The sequence below is a fragment of the Anabrus simplex genome, chromosome 2 (genome assembly GCF_040414725.1).
Source record: "Anabrus simplex isolate iqAnaSimp1 chromosome 2, ASM4041472v1, whole genome shotgun sequence".
Classification (NCBI taxonomy): Eukaryota; Metazoa; Arthropoda; class Insecta; order Orthoptera; family Tettigoniidae; genus Anabrus; species Anabrus simplex.
The window spans coordinates 844,554,780-844,572,587 of record NC_090266.1 but is presented as its reverse complement, the minus strand read 5'-3'; the positions used below and the strand labels follow the sequence as shown (position 1 = coordinate 844,572,587).

The window sequence follows — 17,808 nt, the reverse complement described above, 5'->3', positions numbered from 1 at the left end:
TGTCTTAATTACAGTGTGTTATTGAACTGCGTGTGCAGTTACGGCTGTTTAATAAACGAAGCGCGGGCATTGCCTGTAAGAGACAAGGTCTAACCTGTGCGAGTCGAAGGAGGAAACTTGCGCATACACGCGGAGCATTATCTCTGTCTCCATCACACACCCCACTTTCCCTCCCTCCCTCCCTCCCCTTCTCTTCCCTGAAGCACAGCGGCGGCTTGTGCTCTGGCATAGCAAATAGGGCGAGTTCGTTAATTTAAATCGCACGCACGGAAGTAACAAAAGTAACCTCATTTTCTCCAAAATAAAATGTTTCTTCGCCAATCCGCTAGCACCTACGTCCTTAACATAAAACGAAGAGCATCTTTAATTTTTTTTTGTCGTTATAGTTCTACTACATCCTCTATTCGTGCTATGGAATAACATATGTTCTGAAAGAACGCGAACTGGGTATATGGGAGTTAGATGGTTGGTAATACTGATAAATAGTCCGGCTCCATGACTCAATGGTTAGCATGCTGGCCTTTAGTCACAGGGGTCCCGGGTTGGATTCCCGGCAGGGTCGGGAATTTTAACCAAAATTGGTTGATTCCCGTAGCATGGGGTCTGGGTGTATGTGTCGTCTTCATCATTTTATCCTCATCCTGACGCTCAGGTCGCCTAGGAGTCAAATAAAAAAGATCTGCACCTGGCGAGCCGAAGTCCTCGGACACATCACTGCACTAAAAGCTATACGCCATTAAATTTTTTACTGATAAATCATTTGAAAAAATTGATATCCTGCACCGTTATCATTTCATAAGCTGTTGATGTTAGCCAATCAGATTGCAACGCGAGGAATTCAAACAGTCCACTGTATGCATACCACATGGCTTCTAAGCCAATATTTCCGTAAATAACTATCGCCTACCAGCTACCCATGCCCAGAAATCAGCATCAAACACGAACACATCATGGGTTTCACCCCGTATCACCGTAGCGCTCTTGGTATGGCGCGATCCTGTCAGCTCGGAAGTCCGTGTTCAACTCCCTCCCTTGGCGAAGTTGTTCTTTTTCGATTGGTGCACTCAAGCCAGTCTTAAACCACGAGCAGATTTAGCATTACCGCCTCGCAAAACCTATTTGAATTTGCCCGCGAAGCGATCTGATTTGCTAACTCCAGCAGGTGATAAAAAGGCAAGGGCGCGAGATATCGAATTGTTTTCTTCAAATAATTTATCTGTATGACTAATCTTCCAAAGCTCATATACAAGGTTCACGTTGTTTCCTACCACCCTGTATATATGTGTGAGAATGTATATAGAGTGCAAAGAAAGGAAACAGTCTTCATACAGATCAGGCTGTTGACTCAACGTTTAAGACAAAATGTCTTCAACAATGCAACAATGCTTGTGGAATGAATTAAAATGCGTTACTTACCCGTTGTAGTGTAAGTGCCAAAAAGGTGGAGACTGATAAATAAAAAGGCGTGAACACGAAACCTTCTCACAGTGGAAACGTCAGACAAAAGATAACTGGACACAATCATCCGTGGATTAGTATTGTTCTTCTATATTTCTAACACGTGGCATTAATTCGTACAAAGCCAGCGACCACAACGGTTCTAAAGGTAAGTAAGTAATCACTTTAAAGAATATAAAGCCCAATACGATTTATAATGACACAGAACTAAACTCAAATGGAACTTAAGTAATGTAAATAATAATGTTATTTGCTTAACGTTCCACTAACTACTTTTACAGTTTTCGGAGACGCCAAGGTGCCGGAATTTAGTCCCGCAGTAAATCTACCGACACGAGGCTGAGGTATTTGAGCACCTTCAAATATCACCGGACTGAGCCAGGATGAAACCTGTCAAGTTGGGGTCAGAAGGCCAGCGCATCAACCGTCTGAGCCACTCAGCCCAGCTCTTGAGTAGTGTGACTGGGATTAGGCCTGCGGAATGGGTATCAAATTGAGATAGAGGTGACAATTAAAACACCAGTACGTAGGGAGTCCTCGATGATTTCAATTAGTGAACTTCACAAAGAATTTTTCCATCTGGGCCTTTCCCCTATTTTGGGGGGAATCGACAATTTTCTCTTTTCTTGCCAATCTTCAGCTTGGCTAAGATCTCTTTCAAACCTAACAGTTGAGTCTTTCCGATTGGGTGGGTTGAGTGGCTCATATGACAGAGCGCTCGATGGCTCACTGAGCCCAAGTTGGTGGATTCAGTCCCAAATTAGTACGGTGATATCTGCAGGTATTCAAATACAGCATTCTCGTGTCGGTAGAGTTACTGTAAAATAACTTGTAAGGAGCGTACTTTCCGGCACCTCGTGCGTTTTCGAAAATCGAAAGTAGTTACTGGGGCGCAAAACCATTATCAGTGTTATTGTCCTTGATACCTGATTATTGGTAGTAAAAAGACCTACAGTTTTTGTGCGAACATTAGATGACAATCAGTGAACCTCCACTGATAGGAAGAAAGTAGAACTGGGTGAATAATGTTAAGGCGTAAGGCGAGGTAACTGGGCAGGGTTAGGAAATTATAAGATACGTTAAGATGTGTCAGAAAGTGAAGTATAGTGTGAGGAGTGGGGCTGTTCATTAGGAAACCATAGCACGCTACATAGTTTCGGTTAGCCACGTACAAGAATGAATGCTGTGGGTGGATTTGGAGGTTGCCGTAATTAAGCCTAGGATCGTTTGAGTTTAATCACTATGTAACGGAGTAGATGAGGATAACGTTGCTAAGTTTAATAAAGCACTGAGTGAAGTTATAGTGGCTAGTGCGGGTTTTCCAATTGCTAATTCATTCTTCAAGCTATTAGCAAGTTACGTGGGATGATACAGAAACCAGATCCCTGATATAATATATCGTAATTGACTTTGAATTCACAGAATCTGTTAGGAATATACGAGTATTCCGACGAATTTTGGGTAATACAAATCACTCTCCGATCTGCTGTGATCCACTTTAAGTATAACTAACCTAGAATAGAGAATGTAGAGCCTCCCTTCCGGCGGATAGGAGTGGACAATATTCATGACAAAAAATAGACAGATGTACATTAATATGGAGGTTAGTGGTGTGGGTTACTGTAGTCACGTCCTTGTTTTTGAACCATGGGCAATAGGTGAGTGGTCCTGAGGGTCGGGATACCAGTTGCTATGAAACAGGAGTGGGCATCTGCGACATATTCTGAGTCATGGACCTCCTTGTGCTCTAACCCGTTAGAGGAGAAATTCTCACAAGACCTACAGTTTTTGTGCGGACATTAGATGGCAATCAGTGAACCTACACTGATAGGAAGAAATTAGAACGGGGAGTATGTGTAAACAGGATAGTATCTTGCTCCAGAGAATGTTTTTTACGATCACGCTCAGAACGTTTCGAACCAATGGGAGTAATGGTGTCCCACTTCTATTTGACAGGCGAGGAACTCTTTGAAAAAAAAGTTGGCGAACGAAATGGAATTGGGTGGGGAGCTATCAATATTAATGGGGCTTGTGAACGAATGAATGAATGAAGGAAAGGAAGAAAGAAACAACGGAAGAAAGAAAGAAAGAAAGAAAGAAAGAAAGAAAGAAAGAAAGAAAGAAAGAATAACTGGATGATAGAGCAAAGAGGATGCGTCTGAATGTGTTAGGAGTTAATGATATTGGGGTAAAAGGCGTTAACGGAGAAGAGATAGGGGATAATAAGGTGTTATTAAAAGGTATTCAAAAGGAAAGGGCAGAATGTGCGGTAGGACTGTTAATCAGAAATACTATTGAAAGCAACACAGTTTCTGTTAGGCATGAAAATGGGAAAACGATGTGGGTACATTGCAACCTAATAACAAACATGACCTTTAAACTACATTTCCCACACTACCCAGCTGGAGAAATTAGGATGAGAATGGTCTCAGTCTATTCACCGCGTGAAGGTGCAGATGAGGAGGAAGTCGACAAGTTTTATGAAGCAATGGGTGACATCGTAATCAGGGTCAACAGCAATGATAGGCTAGTGCTAATGGGCGATTTCAGTGCAAGAGTTGAAATAGAACTGAACGACATGAGAAAGCGATGGATAAATGTGGGGATGAAGTGGAAGCTAACAGGAACGTGAAACGTTTACAGGGATGCTCTGCTAGTGTACGGTTAGCAGTTATGAATACATTCGTCAAGCATAATGCTATTTACCGCTGCATATGGAAGGGTATGGGAACCACATCCATAAGGGACTACATCATAACCGACTTTAAATTCAGGAAATATGTTAAGAATGTAAGGGTATTCTGGAAATTTTTCGATGATACTGACCACTATCTGATCTGTAATGAACTTAGGACTGGATGTAATGTTTACATGGTAAGGATCTTTTTTTAAAAATTTGAATATTGTAAACACTTTTTCAGCAGGTGTAATTTCATAAACATACAAGAACACTATCTCCATGCACAATATTCTAACAAGCGAACTATCGATAAATTCATATCGAAACCGACAATGCAATTTGGCTGAGAGGATGAGGATACCATAAAATAATGAGGTAGAAACATTTAGCTGCCTTTTGAACTGTAAGGTGTCGAAATCTTGATTCAAAATCCGTGTGACAACGCAGCTACTGGACAACCCTTGTATCTCTCTGGCTAGCGCGTTGCACAGAGGAGTGGTGCTGCAGGGAGGTAGAACAAACTGGCAGGTTACCGCGTACCAAGGTCAACTCCTTGTTGGGAAACGAATGTGAAACATGAATGACGTGAGTTAATCGCATGAAGAAAACACAAATATTTTAGGTATCACGCACAATGAATATGCACTTTAAGGCCACATTGTTCTTCACAGTTTTCCTTACTTGTCTGAAGTCAATGAAATGGCGTATGGCTTTTAGTGCCGGGAGTGTCCGAGGACAAGTTCGGCTCGCCAGATGAAGGTCTTCGATTTGACACCCGTAGGTGACCTGCGAGTCGTGATGAGGGTGAAATGATGATGAGGACGACACATGCACCCAGCCCCCGCGCCAGCGAAATTAACCAATTAAGGTTAAAATTCCCGACCCTGCCGGGAATCAAACCCGGGATCCCTGTGACCAAAGGCCAGCACGCTAACCATTTAGCCATGGAGCCGGACTTTGAAGTCAATATCTCGCAGGCACTGCGAAATCAGGAGAGCTCTTCGTTGGGTAATTGGTTGCGAACCACGGATATTTAATCACGTCCGTAAACCATGGGGAAGAAAATTAAAAATGAACGATGGATTGCATTTTCAATATGCTGCTTCTCTTATAAACATCAAACTGAAAGACTTCACAAGCCGGCACAGCTATACGAAGCCTTCCATTGCCGAAAGTAAAACTTACCCAAAGACTATATTTTCCCTGTAGTGCCGGAAGAAATCCGGAGAGTTTCTGTAATGCTGCCTGGAGGATTGCCTTAAAACAGCTTTTATCACTGTAAGTATTCCAGGAATGTAACAGTAGTGAAGACTTGTCTTCCGCGAATGGGAAGAAGGGTTCTTTAAAACAATACTTCAATTACTTTTAACTCATTTTCTCTGATTTTGTGGCTGTTACAATTATATTTTATGCATTAAAACTTTCTTTGGAAACCCTTGCATCAAAAGTTCCAGTTGGATCCTGTAGTACAATGAATAATTTCGGGAAAAGAATAGCGGGCACACTAATTGTAGACATACTTGTTGTCGAATGGATAGGTGCACTAACTGAATGATAAACTGTTTCTGTATGTTTCTCACCAACAAACGATAGAGTCCTTTTTGCTTTCATTTCGCACATGAAACCACTCTGGTCTGTATCGTATATTGAAGAAAGAATGTATTATAAAAATCGCTCTATAGCTGCTTCCACAAATTTCTTTGATACTTTGAGACTAACTTTTCCCCCTTCTTTCAATACGCACGGAATATAAATTTCGTGATTTCTCTACTTTTGATTTTGTACATTTTCTTGAAGCAACTCAAGTAACCAGTAGATGCGCTGAAATTAATTTGTCCCATAGAAATCTCTCTTGAAAGTTCCAAGGCTCACAGTTGCAGGTCTCCATCGCAAACATTCCGCTTCAACCTTCTGGTTTTTGCAAAGCGAGAAAATATTCTTACATACATGAATATACTGTGTTCAACGGGACTTCCTGACGTAGATTCTAATTGGTTATTCCACATGTACAGTTGTCGTGGGGACGTCGCCATACGACAAATTTTGCGAACAGTGGTTAATGAAAGCCGCTTCTCACCCATCTTACCTAACCATAAATTTCCAACTCTCCTCTTGTACGGAAGATCTACAGTGTGTTTCACTTTATTCTGTGGACTGGAAGCAAAGCTTTTCAGGTGACTATGGTGTCGCTTCACTGGATTGATGGGAATCAGACTCGGGGCTCAAACTCGGATCTGTAACACCTCTCGTACCTGACAATGGTGTGCTGCCTTCTCTTTCAGACAATGCAGACGAGGTGTCACTGCTTCCACTATCACTTTAGCAATCACTATTTTTCTTCAGACACGAGTCTGAGACAAAACTGGCACCTATGGGATGATTTTCAGTTAGTTCGATCACATGTCGACCCATCTCTCTTCCTTGCGAACTTATTTCATGGGAAGAAGAGAAACCTGTTTCTCAGAAATAACGCAGTGCATACTCTAGAACATTAGCCGCATTCACGTCTGTTCTGCCTGGTGCAGAAAACTCAAGGTAGCGCGGTCACTTCAGCTGGTCACCAGGGCAGTCCAACTCTAGCTATATGCTAACGCGTGCAATCTTACTAGACATTTCCGTGTCGATTTCAAAACCTCACAGCTCGAAATGGCAGCTAATTTGATTTACATTGCTTTCTTATGGTCCCCCCTCATCCTCTCTGCAAAATTTCATTGTCAGTTTCGATATGAGCTTATCGATAGTTCCCTTCTTATCTCTAATGAGCACGTTGGCTGTGCGGTTTGGCTCGCGTAGCTGTCAGCTTGTATTCGGAAGATAGTGGGTTCGATCCCAGCCATGAAGATGGTTTCTGTTATTTTCCATTTTCACACCAGGCAAATGGCTGTACCTCAATCAAAGCCATGAACGATTTCTTCACATTCCTAGCCCTTTCCTGTCACATCGTTGCCATAAAGCTTATTTGTGTCGACGCCACGTACGACAAATAGGTAAATCAACTTAGCTGTGTGGCTTACACTGCTACTAAGGCCTTATTCGGTGTCTTGCTTCTATGAATGAGGGAAGAACATGTACGCTCCCTAGTGGAACTTCCTCGCGAGCTATCGGTATTAAACGCATACGAGACACATGCCATCCTGTATCGATAATGTGTGGCAACCTTCATTATTCTCGCGCTGTGCGTTCACGGTGCGAGTTCCTTTCTTTGCAAATTAGTATATGTGGAACTAAAGGAGGCCACATAACTATTTGCAAATAGAGGATTCTGGAGGCTTGCAGTTTGAACGCTGAGAAGCATAACGGTCTATAATGAATGAATGTATGAATGCATGTATGTACGTATGTATAACAAATTTACATAATACAAGCTTTCGAATCTTTCATATTTGATTCTTTACTTTTTGTTTCATTCCTGATATTTAATATTGTTAAAACATATTTCATTTCACTGTTCGACATAGTCTAGCTGCGTGGGTGAATGGTCTACGTAGCAGCCTTCGTTTTAGATGGGCCTAGGTTCCATTCCCGGCCATCTTGGAGATTTCAGTTGTGAATGGGAAATTTCTCTTGCTCGGGGACTGAGGTTTTGTGCTCGTCTTAATACACATATCCTCATATTTTTTTAACTGTTAGATTTTCCGTCTGCCGAAACTAACGTTCAGTAAATCAATGTATAAAGTACCTGAAAAGAGAAAGCATACGGTAACTGCATTACACCTGCAAAAGAAACGAATTAATTAAAACAGAATAGCATATTTCTTTCCCGAAAAAACACCACCAGAATCCATCAAATCACACCCATATATTCTGAAATAAATATTTCTCTTTAATACTAAGGAATTTGAAATCTGGGACGTACCTTAATTATTTGCTCCTCTGTCTCTACTCTAGCATTTACAGATTTGCACAAAGCGCTCCACACTATCAACCACTACAAAACACTCAGTAACGAGTACATCCCTCCACATGGGGTTGGAATCAGTAAGATTATACAGCCATAAAACTGGGCCAAATCCACTTGACAAGCCGACCGCAAAAGTCCAAGAAGAAGAATAATAATAACAACAACAACAACAACAACAACAACGCCTAAAAATGGAGAGTTTAATTTATAGGATTTATTGTCTTAACTCAAGGGAAGCAACTCTGAAAGAATGGCTTCATAAATACAACTTCCGTACACTTACACCAGGGCCTCTCGGGGTGCATGCGCGTGGTGCATGCACTGTGCACGGTGCAAAAGACGACTTGGCTTGGTTGAACAGAGTGCAGACCCCCCACTCCTCGATTTGGAGCAATAGCGCTTACTCTCTCTTTCCTCACGCCTGTCTCGCTCGCTCCGCCTGTCTCCCCCTGCCCCACTTGCGTCGTAGCGCTCCAAATCCGGGCTGAGTTGAGCCGAGTATAGCCGAGTAGAGCCGAGCTTAGCCGAGTAGCCCAGAGACGAAGCGTTGATCCGAGTCATGTCGAGCGGCAGCGATGCACAGTGCACGGAGCTCTTGCGCCTCCATCTGCACGCGTGAGAGTTCGGGCGTTTGAGAGGCCCTGACTTACACAAATCATTGTATCTCTAATTGAAAGAAAGTAGTTTTTCTGATGAACAGTCTAGTTCCCAATGTCCTCTATTGATCACGATTAATGATAAGAACACTATATAATATTCGACTACTTCTCCAGTTGTTGACACTTTCCGTATTTGCTATATCTACCTTCATTACTTTCATTTCTCTGAAATCCTGGAATCCTAACACAGAGCATCATTTTCTATTCCATTCATCTATCGTCCATGGTTAAAAAATAAAACCGCGAACAAAAGAACCCACCTAAGGAACAATAACGTTATTCTTATTGCTGGTACATTTCAAACATAAAGCAGAACAACCGCAACCTAGAAATTATTCGATACGAACGTATTTCATCGGTCAGAAGTTACATGGTTGGTACGGTGGATTTAGTGACTCGACGAATAAGACAATAATTATGTGTACTTTTACACGTAACTGGAGTACTTTAACAGTTCATACAGTGTGGATAATGACATGAGTAATTCCCAGAATTCAACACCTCTTAGCGCGTGCTACCCGGGTGGTGCCGTAATTAGTAACGTGTCTCAATGGGATCAGTTACACAGCCTGCGTGGGCTTAGCCAGCTGTGGTCGTACCGATATATAGGAATAATTGATTCGTCTGTTGCCTGTGACTCTCACACTCCCTCTCTCTCTCTCAGGAATTTGGTTCCATGGACGTACGTTTAAAAGTCAACACCGCAATTTGAGAATTATATCAATAAAGTTTGTGTGCTAATGAATCTTCATTAAGTAAGAAATTAAGTATTCGCTCCTGTTAACTTCTTGAGAACTTCAGGTCAGAAGTTATAATCCTCATCAGACTTCTGAAATAAATCAAATAAAGTTGTTGAACTTCAAAGAACTTAATCAAAATAGATTGAACTGCAGGGTTCATACCTTAAGTTACTTGTTTTTCTCTTACAGTAGCACGATCCTGATTAAACCAATATACAGGGACTATGTGATTTTAAATTCGATGGTAATACAAGTTTTTTTTCCCAACTTTCTTTAGGTAGGTTACCTGCATTAACATTGTAATGAGTAAATGAAGAAAGAATCTGTGTATGCCCTTATTTCAAATTTCAGGGGCACACCAATTGGCCATCAGGTCAGGACTTTGCTCACAATGAAAAGTACCACAGAAAAGCAGCATCTAAATGGTTTCTCCTAAAGGATGGTATGATATAGTAAAATATTGTAAGAGAGTGAAAAAATGAAGTTTTCCACATGAAGCAAGGCGATTTTGTAAATTTTTCACAATACCCGAACTTGTATTTTAAAAGTAACAGCACAGTAGGCGAACTGGACGTTCATTTCTTTAATATGCAGAGTTTTCAGTTTGTTCAAGACCATCCTAACTCCATCGTTGATAAGCATGCCGTAAAACAGGAATATTTTGAGGTCAGAAATGTTAAAAGAGGCAGTCCTGCTCAAGTAGATCTGGACAGTCTACCTAGAAGTAGGCCTACTGCTGTCCCCTGTATATTCCAAGTAAGATACTAGCTCACCTTAAAGATCTCCTGCGATATATACATCACATACATAATTATTTTAATACGCTGCGAGGAAATAATAAATAAGAACAACGCAGTGATATGAGCCATATCTGTAAGTACGTTTTGTGGTGGTAATTTGTAGGTAAAAATATGCTATGTCACAAAAATGTTATGACAAAATTCTTTTAAAATTTATTTTAACACATTCATATTTCAAAATGGTTTTTTTGTTATTGATTTCCACGGCATACATAATGCAAAATGTCACTATTTTTACAACTTGGAACAAAGTTGCAATTTAGAGATTTTTAAGTCTTTAACAAAGCTGTACTGAAATGGTGTGGCTTTTCATGTTACTGAAATAAGCCCTTCAACTGTAGCTCTAACTACAACGTGACCTACCGCAAAGCATTAGGACCTTATTATGCAACTTCAATGGAGTGGCAGTTATCACATGGATGAGTTGAGCGAAGTAGAATATAATTTTCTCCTATATTCCGCAGGTTAATAGTATTATCATGTCACTGCATCGTGGTTCTAAGCGTTCATAGTACATTTTGCTATACCTAATCACTTGACGAAATTGGAAACTCCTCATTGATTAGATTTATATACCGTACATCAACTGAATGAAACAAAGTCATATTTCTGGTACGGCCTTGCTCTCATAGTGCGAAAGCTTATTGGAGTTCAGTGTGTTTTGCAGTTATATAATTCCAGTGAGTTTGTGCCGTATGTGAGGAAAACAGAGGAATATTGACCACCACAACTAACACGTATAACTAGACTACATTTCTTCCATAATTATAAGAGGAATCTCGTTCACCTGGTGGATTAGAAATGTGATCCCCTTGGTGCAATAGCATGTTCGATGGACTCTGGTCTATATGTTATTGAAATATTCCCCGATATTCGATAAATATGACGATTTTTCTCGAGTGATCCTAAAAAGTGAGTTCAAATTCCTCTGCCACTGCTTTGCACATTTAATTTCCTAACCACTACAGATACCTCACTTACAATCAAACGAATAGGAAAAAACACACACAAAATAACAATAACATCGTCTGTCTGTAAAATGACATCAACAACGGAGTTAGGCCCAAGGAACTCTTCAGTATAGGATCAAATTACATGAAAGCAGAACATCATATTGTCTTGTATTAAGTATCACATTACTATCACCAAACTGGGTAAACATTTACATTCAGTGAAATACTACTCCGCCATATCATGCACACTCTTCAGTAATTGGGCTATGAAGACTATGGACAGTGACGTGATCCCTTAAACAACTTCTAATCAACAACATATTCTACCTGCAATCCTTACTGTAACCTGAATGTCGGTATAAATGTCTTTGATTGCCTATAATAACCTATCATTGCTCAAATAATCCTTCAGTGTGGTAAACGTAATTTCCCTTGGTACTCTGTCATTAGCTATCTCTAGATCTGGGAATCATAATTGCCTCTTCTTACCATAATATTAACTAATTATGTGGCTTCATGGCTGATTGGTCAGCATCCTGACCTTCTTTCTTTGTGGCCTCAGGTTCGATTCCTGGCCTGGTCGAAGGGTTTTAATCGTAAACGGTTATTTTCCTTGGCTCATGGACTGGGGTCTTTGCTGACCTCAACATTCCTTGAAACTCATATATCAAACATAAAACTATCCTCCAACACACTCGCAGACAGTTTCCTATACACAACAGACGCCGCTCCACACTTACCGGAGGACCTGCCTTAGAAAAACTGCACGGATTAAAAAAGAATATTATTTCTTTTAAAATTTGGCGCATACTGAATATTTGCTTGGGACAATCCTTTTGTATGAAACCGCACTGGTTATAATCCATCTCATTCTTCAATGGAAATTCTACTCTTGCTCACAAAACACCAAGTAAATACGTTGACTAAAATAGGCCTAATGATCAATGAAATATCTCGATGGTTGTCGCAAATTTTTCCTGTTCCCATGCTTTCTATTCGATGAAATTACTGCCTTCCTTCAATCGTAAGGTACTTTATCATAGTCTCCCTCAAAATAAATGTGATTATCGGAGAAATGGATGCTCTATCACAATTTCCAGCTGAGACCTTCGGAGGACCAGAGGATTATTCACTTTAAGCAACATATAAAGCGTTTGCTGTGAAAATAGCCACTCTCTTTTTTAAAATATAGCCTACTATCTTCGTCCAACCATTCAAATAATGTTCTTACGAAGTTATGCTGATTTTAATGTCCAGGCTGACTTCGTGGAACCTATTTTCATTTGCCTATTCTACTTTTCGTAATAATAACAGGTGTTAGTCTTACATCTTTAAAATGTTATGCGCTGGATCAACGCTACAACTCAATCATTATACACGTAATATTATGATATCATAGCATGTTATTTGTCAGAGTATATCTATTTAGAAGAAATAGTCCGATGCGTAAAAAGCTGCCTGTTTGATTAGATCATGATATTAATCGTCTGTTGAATTATTTCATTGAGAGGAACTAGTTTATCTACATAACCCATACGGAATAAGAGTCCGTAGACAAGCCATACCAGTCTATTCATATGTCTAATTCATGCTGTTACTTACCGATAACGAGGACGAGGGTTTGCATATGCAACACAGGGTACCACCACTGTGTCATCAACTCGAGCAGTCAGCATCACCAACTTTTCGTTCAGGATGGGTGGAACCGTCCCTCGAATATCTACAACATACCAGCATTGAACAATTTAGTGGAATTATTACTAGTTGATCAATAGTAAATTCTAGTTCAAAACAATTGGTAAATATTGACCCTATTTCAAGCATATATTACGTAAACATATGAACGTGCTTTTTCATCATCATCATCTGTTTACCCTCCAGGTTCGGTTTTTCCCTCGGACTTAGCGAGGGATCCCACCTCTACCGCCTCAAGGGCAGTGTCCTGGAGCTTCAGACTCTTGGTCGGGGGATACAACTGGGGAGTATGACCAGTACCTCGCCCAGGCGGCCTCACCTGCTATGCTGAACAGGGGCCTTGTGGAGGGATGGGAAGATTGGAAGGGATAGGCAAGGAAGAGGGAAGGAAGCGGCCGTGGCCTTAAGTTAGGTACCATCCCGGCATTCGCCTGGAGGAGAAGTGGGAAACCACGGAAAACCACTTCCAGGATGGCTGAGGTGGGAATCGAACCCACCTCTACTCAGTTGACCTCCCGAGGCTGAGTGGACCCCGTTCCAGCCCTCGTACCACTTTTCAAATTTCGTGGCAGAGCCGGGAATCGAACCCGGACCTCCGGGGGTGGCAGCTAATCACGTTAACCACTACACCACAGAGGCGGCGAACGTGCTTTTTAAGAGATTAAAATCCCAAGAAGAGCACTGGTTCCCTCATCGAGTTATACAAATTACTGAATTAAAATACATTTTGAATCAGCACACTGTTAAATATCATCATATCAGAACCAGCTTTCGGAAACTATCTTCGATCTCCAGTGGATATAGTAAAAATTAAAATTACGATATTTTATAGTTTTTATTTTAAAAATGCGCTGATACAGACCGTATTTTAATTCAGTACATTATATCACGCAATCAGTACTTAAAATTGATTTAACTGTTTATGATGAGCATGACTTGCTGAGTTATGATGATTTATTTTTAACCATTAACAGTTTGAAGTGTATAGCATCTGCAAAGCTGTAAATTAAAGTGCATAGTTTGTTACAGAATATTCAAGTTATGATGTTGCCATTTCAAAGTTAATTTTACGTAGAACACCTTATCACCGTTGTTAAGGTTCTAGTAAGTTACTGTATGTTTGAGATCACGTTTCAGTAAACTGTCAGCACATAAATATTGTTACTGCATTTCAGAAGTTCGATTATCAATTACATGCTTGTGTATGCCTAGATAGCCGTCCCCGTGGTGTAGGGGTAGCATGCCTGCCTCTTACCCGGAGGCCCCGGGCTCGATTCCCGGCCAGGTCAGGAATTTTTACCTGGACCTGAGGGCTGGTTCGAGGTCTACTCAGCCTACGTGATTAGAACTGAGGAGCCATCTGACGGTGAGATAGCGGCCCCGGTCTAGAAAGCCAAGAATAACGGCCGAGAGGATTCGTTGTGTTGACCACACGACACCTCGCAATCTACAGGCCTTCGGGCTGAGCAGCGGTCGCTTGGTAGGCCAAGGCCATTCAGAGGCTGTCGTGCCATGGGGGATATGTCTAGATAATGTTGAATAAATTGTACTGTTGTGAAGCCTGCAGTCGCGCGCGCGTTGTGTGTAGTACTGATATGTTTGAACCTAGGAATATTTCCAAATTATGACAGAATCATTATAACTGTAAAACTTGTACATGTATTCGGTATCCAATATTGTACAGCGAGTTTCTTTAATCGGTCGGCCTGTCTGCCACTGACTCATCACTCCCCACTTCACAGCATAACAACAACCTCGGCAATACCCTCACCTTCTCAGTTGAGCTACGAACGTTTAACATGTGTCGATCTGTCGCTCCAACAGTTCTCAACTTATGAAGCGTTAGTTTACGGGTATAATTCTCGTAATGCATCCATATGTATACACAGTTTAGGAATGTTTATTTATGTACGGTAGTTATGTGAAAACAAGGTCTTACAGGGAACTCTTGAAACTATTCATAAATAATTTCAAGGTGTACGCCTCCACATAGAGATACCGTGCGTAAACTCGCAAACAAAGAGAAACTGGTTCTTTACTCGATAAGAAGCGAAGAGTAAAAACGCGTTTTTAATGAAAATAAAATAAACGGAATGGCAGAAAAATAGAACATACGCCAACAAAATCACTGCAATGACTTGGTCCAGAAACCACAATTTCGAACATCTCAGCATGGCGAGCTACGAAACATATCAGGAGATAAATAGACTTAATTGTGTAAGACGAACTAATGCGTGTGACTCAGGAATTCCTAACATGGAGCCAAAAAGGTACGTATGCAGGAGGAGAACATTTCCAACAACCACTGTCATAGGGTAGGTGCTTATTTTCAGAAATTTATTTCTTGTCATACCATGCATGGACAAAAGAAGGAAGTGCCGTGTTTGCTGTTATGCTGCAGCGTGGTGATTGATGAGTAAAAGGCAGACAGGCCCCGAACGTCCAATATACAGTACATGAGCTGCCCCTTCCAATGAAGTTTTATGCAACCGACTTTGACTGTTAGTATAGTTTTGACTAAAATGTATTTGTTAACACATAGTATTCATACAATCAAGTATTATAATAAATTATTATGGAAATATCGAGATCCCGACGATCTGTGATTTTGGGGAAAAGGATTTGGTTGAGGAAGCCCAAAATAAGGGCGAAACATGTCCCAATTGATTGTAATGTACAAATCTTAAGCATTCTTATGAATTTATATTGAAAAGGTTGACCATATAATAAACTTGATTTGTTTTAACTTAACATCTGCCCTGCCAATATGTTCAGACAACACAACCGATATCTTGGTATTTACCGCCTCACCATGATAGGACGCCGTAATGTTATACTCGTATTAAACACTGGAAGTCATGCGTGTGCCTTCCAGATCATATGAACCTGACACGCCGGCGAAACACTAAATTGATATTGTGACCGCAGTAAACCTAATACGCGCTATAAGCTGCCGAGTGTGCCGTACGGAACCGTAGTGCAGTTGGTAAAGGCGTGGCGAAGCGGGCTTGCATGTCAGGTGGGAGGTTCGAGTCCGGGGCGAAGATTACAAATTTGTTTAATATTTGTTTAATACGTACAGCACGCAGTGTGTAAGTTCAATACCCGCTTTCACGCAAATTGTGTGTGAATGAACGTGTTTGAGGCCCTAAGAAGGGCCAATTAATTAGCAGGCAGGTCACATACAGATAGAAAATAATACGAACACAACTGCCCCTACAATGTTTTATCGTAAGAAATGCTCCGTGTGATGACCGTTTTGGTTTATGCACAGTAGGGCCCTGTGTCAAGTAGATCTTCTTTCGCGCTGAAGCATTCCAGGTGTAATTGCTCGGCAGGCGTTCGTCATGAGTTGCCGGAGCTGGTCGGGGTTTTCCGACGCTTGAGTGTAAACGACGTTCTTCAAATGTCCCCACAAGAAGAAGTCTAACGGCGTTAAATCCAGTGATCTGGCGGGCCAAGAAACAGAGCCTCCTCGTCCTATCCATTTCCCTGGCAGTTCCTCGTTCAGATGGGTACTAACGGGCAAAGTAGAATGTGGTGGAGCTCCATCCTGTTGCAACCACATCGTCAAACGATCGTGCAACGGCAAATCCTTCAGCAGCAGTGGGAGTTCCTGACGCAGAAAGTGCAGGTAGCGTGGGCCCCTCCAATGGCCTTCGAAGAAATAAGGTCCAATCAAGCGATCCCACAAGATTCCACACCACACATTCACTCCCCATCGCATTTGATGGGCCGCTGTCGCACCCAATGATGATTGTCCGGACTCCCATAGTGCATGTTCTGGCGATTGACGTTCCCATTATTGTGGAAGCGCGATTCGTCCGAGAACAAGATATGCGATACGAATGCTGTATCATTGTCCATCTTGCCTGATAGCCACCGACAGAACTCCATTCGAGCTTCGAAATCCCATCCATGGAGCTCTTGGTGTAGCTCGAGATGGTAGGCCTATGGGTGAAATTTACGTCCGTGCAGTATTCGCTAGACGGACGGCTGGCTGGTGTCCACCTCTTGTGCAATCGCCTTTGTACTGATATATTTACTATTATGAGGTGCCGCCAGAACGGCCTCTTCTGGTTCACCCGATGCAACGGGCCTATCACGGACTGGTGGCTGGTTGGAAATCATACCTGTTTTCCTTAGGCATCTTTCAACACGGCCGAATATCCTAGCAGCCGTTCCTGGTACAGACGTAGTGCCTCGCAAGCGTTTTGTCTCGCTTCGCCATAAATGAGGAGCATGTCAACGTATTCCTCTGTGGAAAACATGCCGAATGATAGCAGAGATTACAGTACCTTCAGGCCCTAAGCAGGGGAGTATGCGCAGGGCACACGGTGAATAACAGCGTTCTACTGTTCGAATGTGGTAAACGTGGACCTGTGTTCATGTATTCAAACATCACACCCATGCAAAAAATATTTGAACGACGCAAGATTCGAACCGCCGCTGGCACAGTCCGTCGATCGCTAGGCGAACGCCTAACCAGATCCGCTACGCTACACTGCTAGGAACGTGCTGTAGTACGACGAGAGCAGAGTACGTACGCCATCCGTTTCGGTGTTTAAGCATTGATGTTTGTTGTTTAAAGTGGCCTAACATCTAAGGTTATCGGCCCATTTAAGACATTAATTACTGCACTGTTACCTAGTTTTATGCATTGATTCCCCTCTTCGTTACACCCGGTCACGAGGCACGACACACTAACATAGTTACATGGTAAAAGGACGTTGCTACATGATTTCAAGGCGTCATGTTTTGCGAACAGATGATATAACATTTCGCTAGGGTTCAGAATCATGTGCAAAATGTGCTCACTGAACGTTAGTACCATATAGTACGCCTGCAGGGGAATTGCACCCCTATCACCATGTGCACGTTAGTTGGGCTGCAGCAAACGATATTGGAAGGGGCTGCTGAAT

The 17,808-nt window shown here is 41.8% G+C and overlaps 1 protein-coding gene across 1 annotated transcript in view; it reads right to left on the bottom strand.

Annotated features, from left to right (window-relative positions):
• Positions 1-17,808, bottom strand: part of LOC136863709 (cell adhesion molecule Dscam2) — a 1,676,531-nt gene that overhangs the window by 628,016 nt on the left and 1,030,707 nt on the right. The window contains exon 5 of the mRNA XM_068226050.1: positions 12,794-12,911. Within this exon, the coding sequence (XP_068082151.1) occupies positions 12,794-12,911 (118 nt within the window). The remainder of the gene's footprint in view (positions 1-12,793; positions 12,912-17,808) is intronic.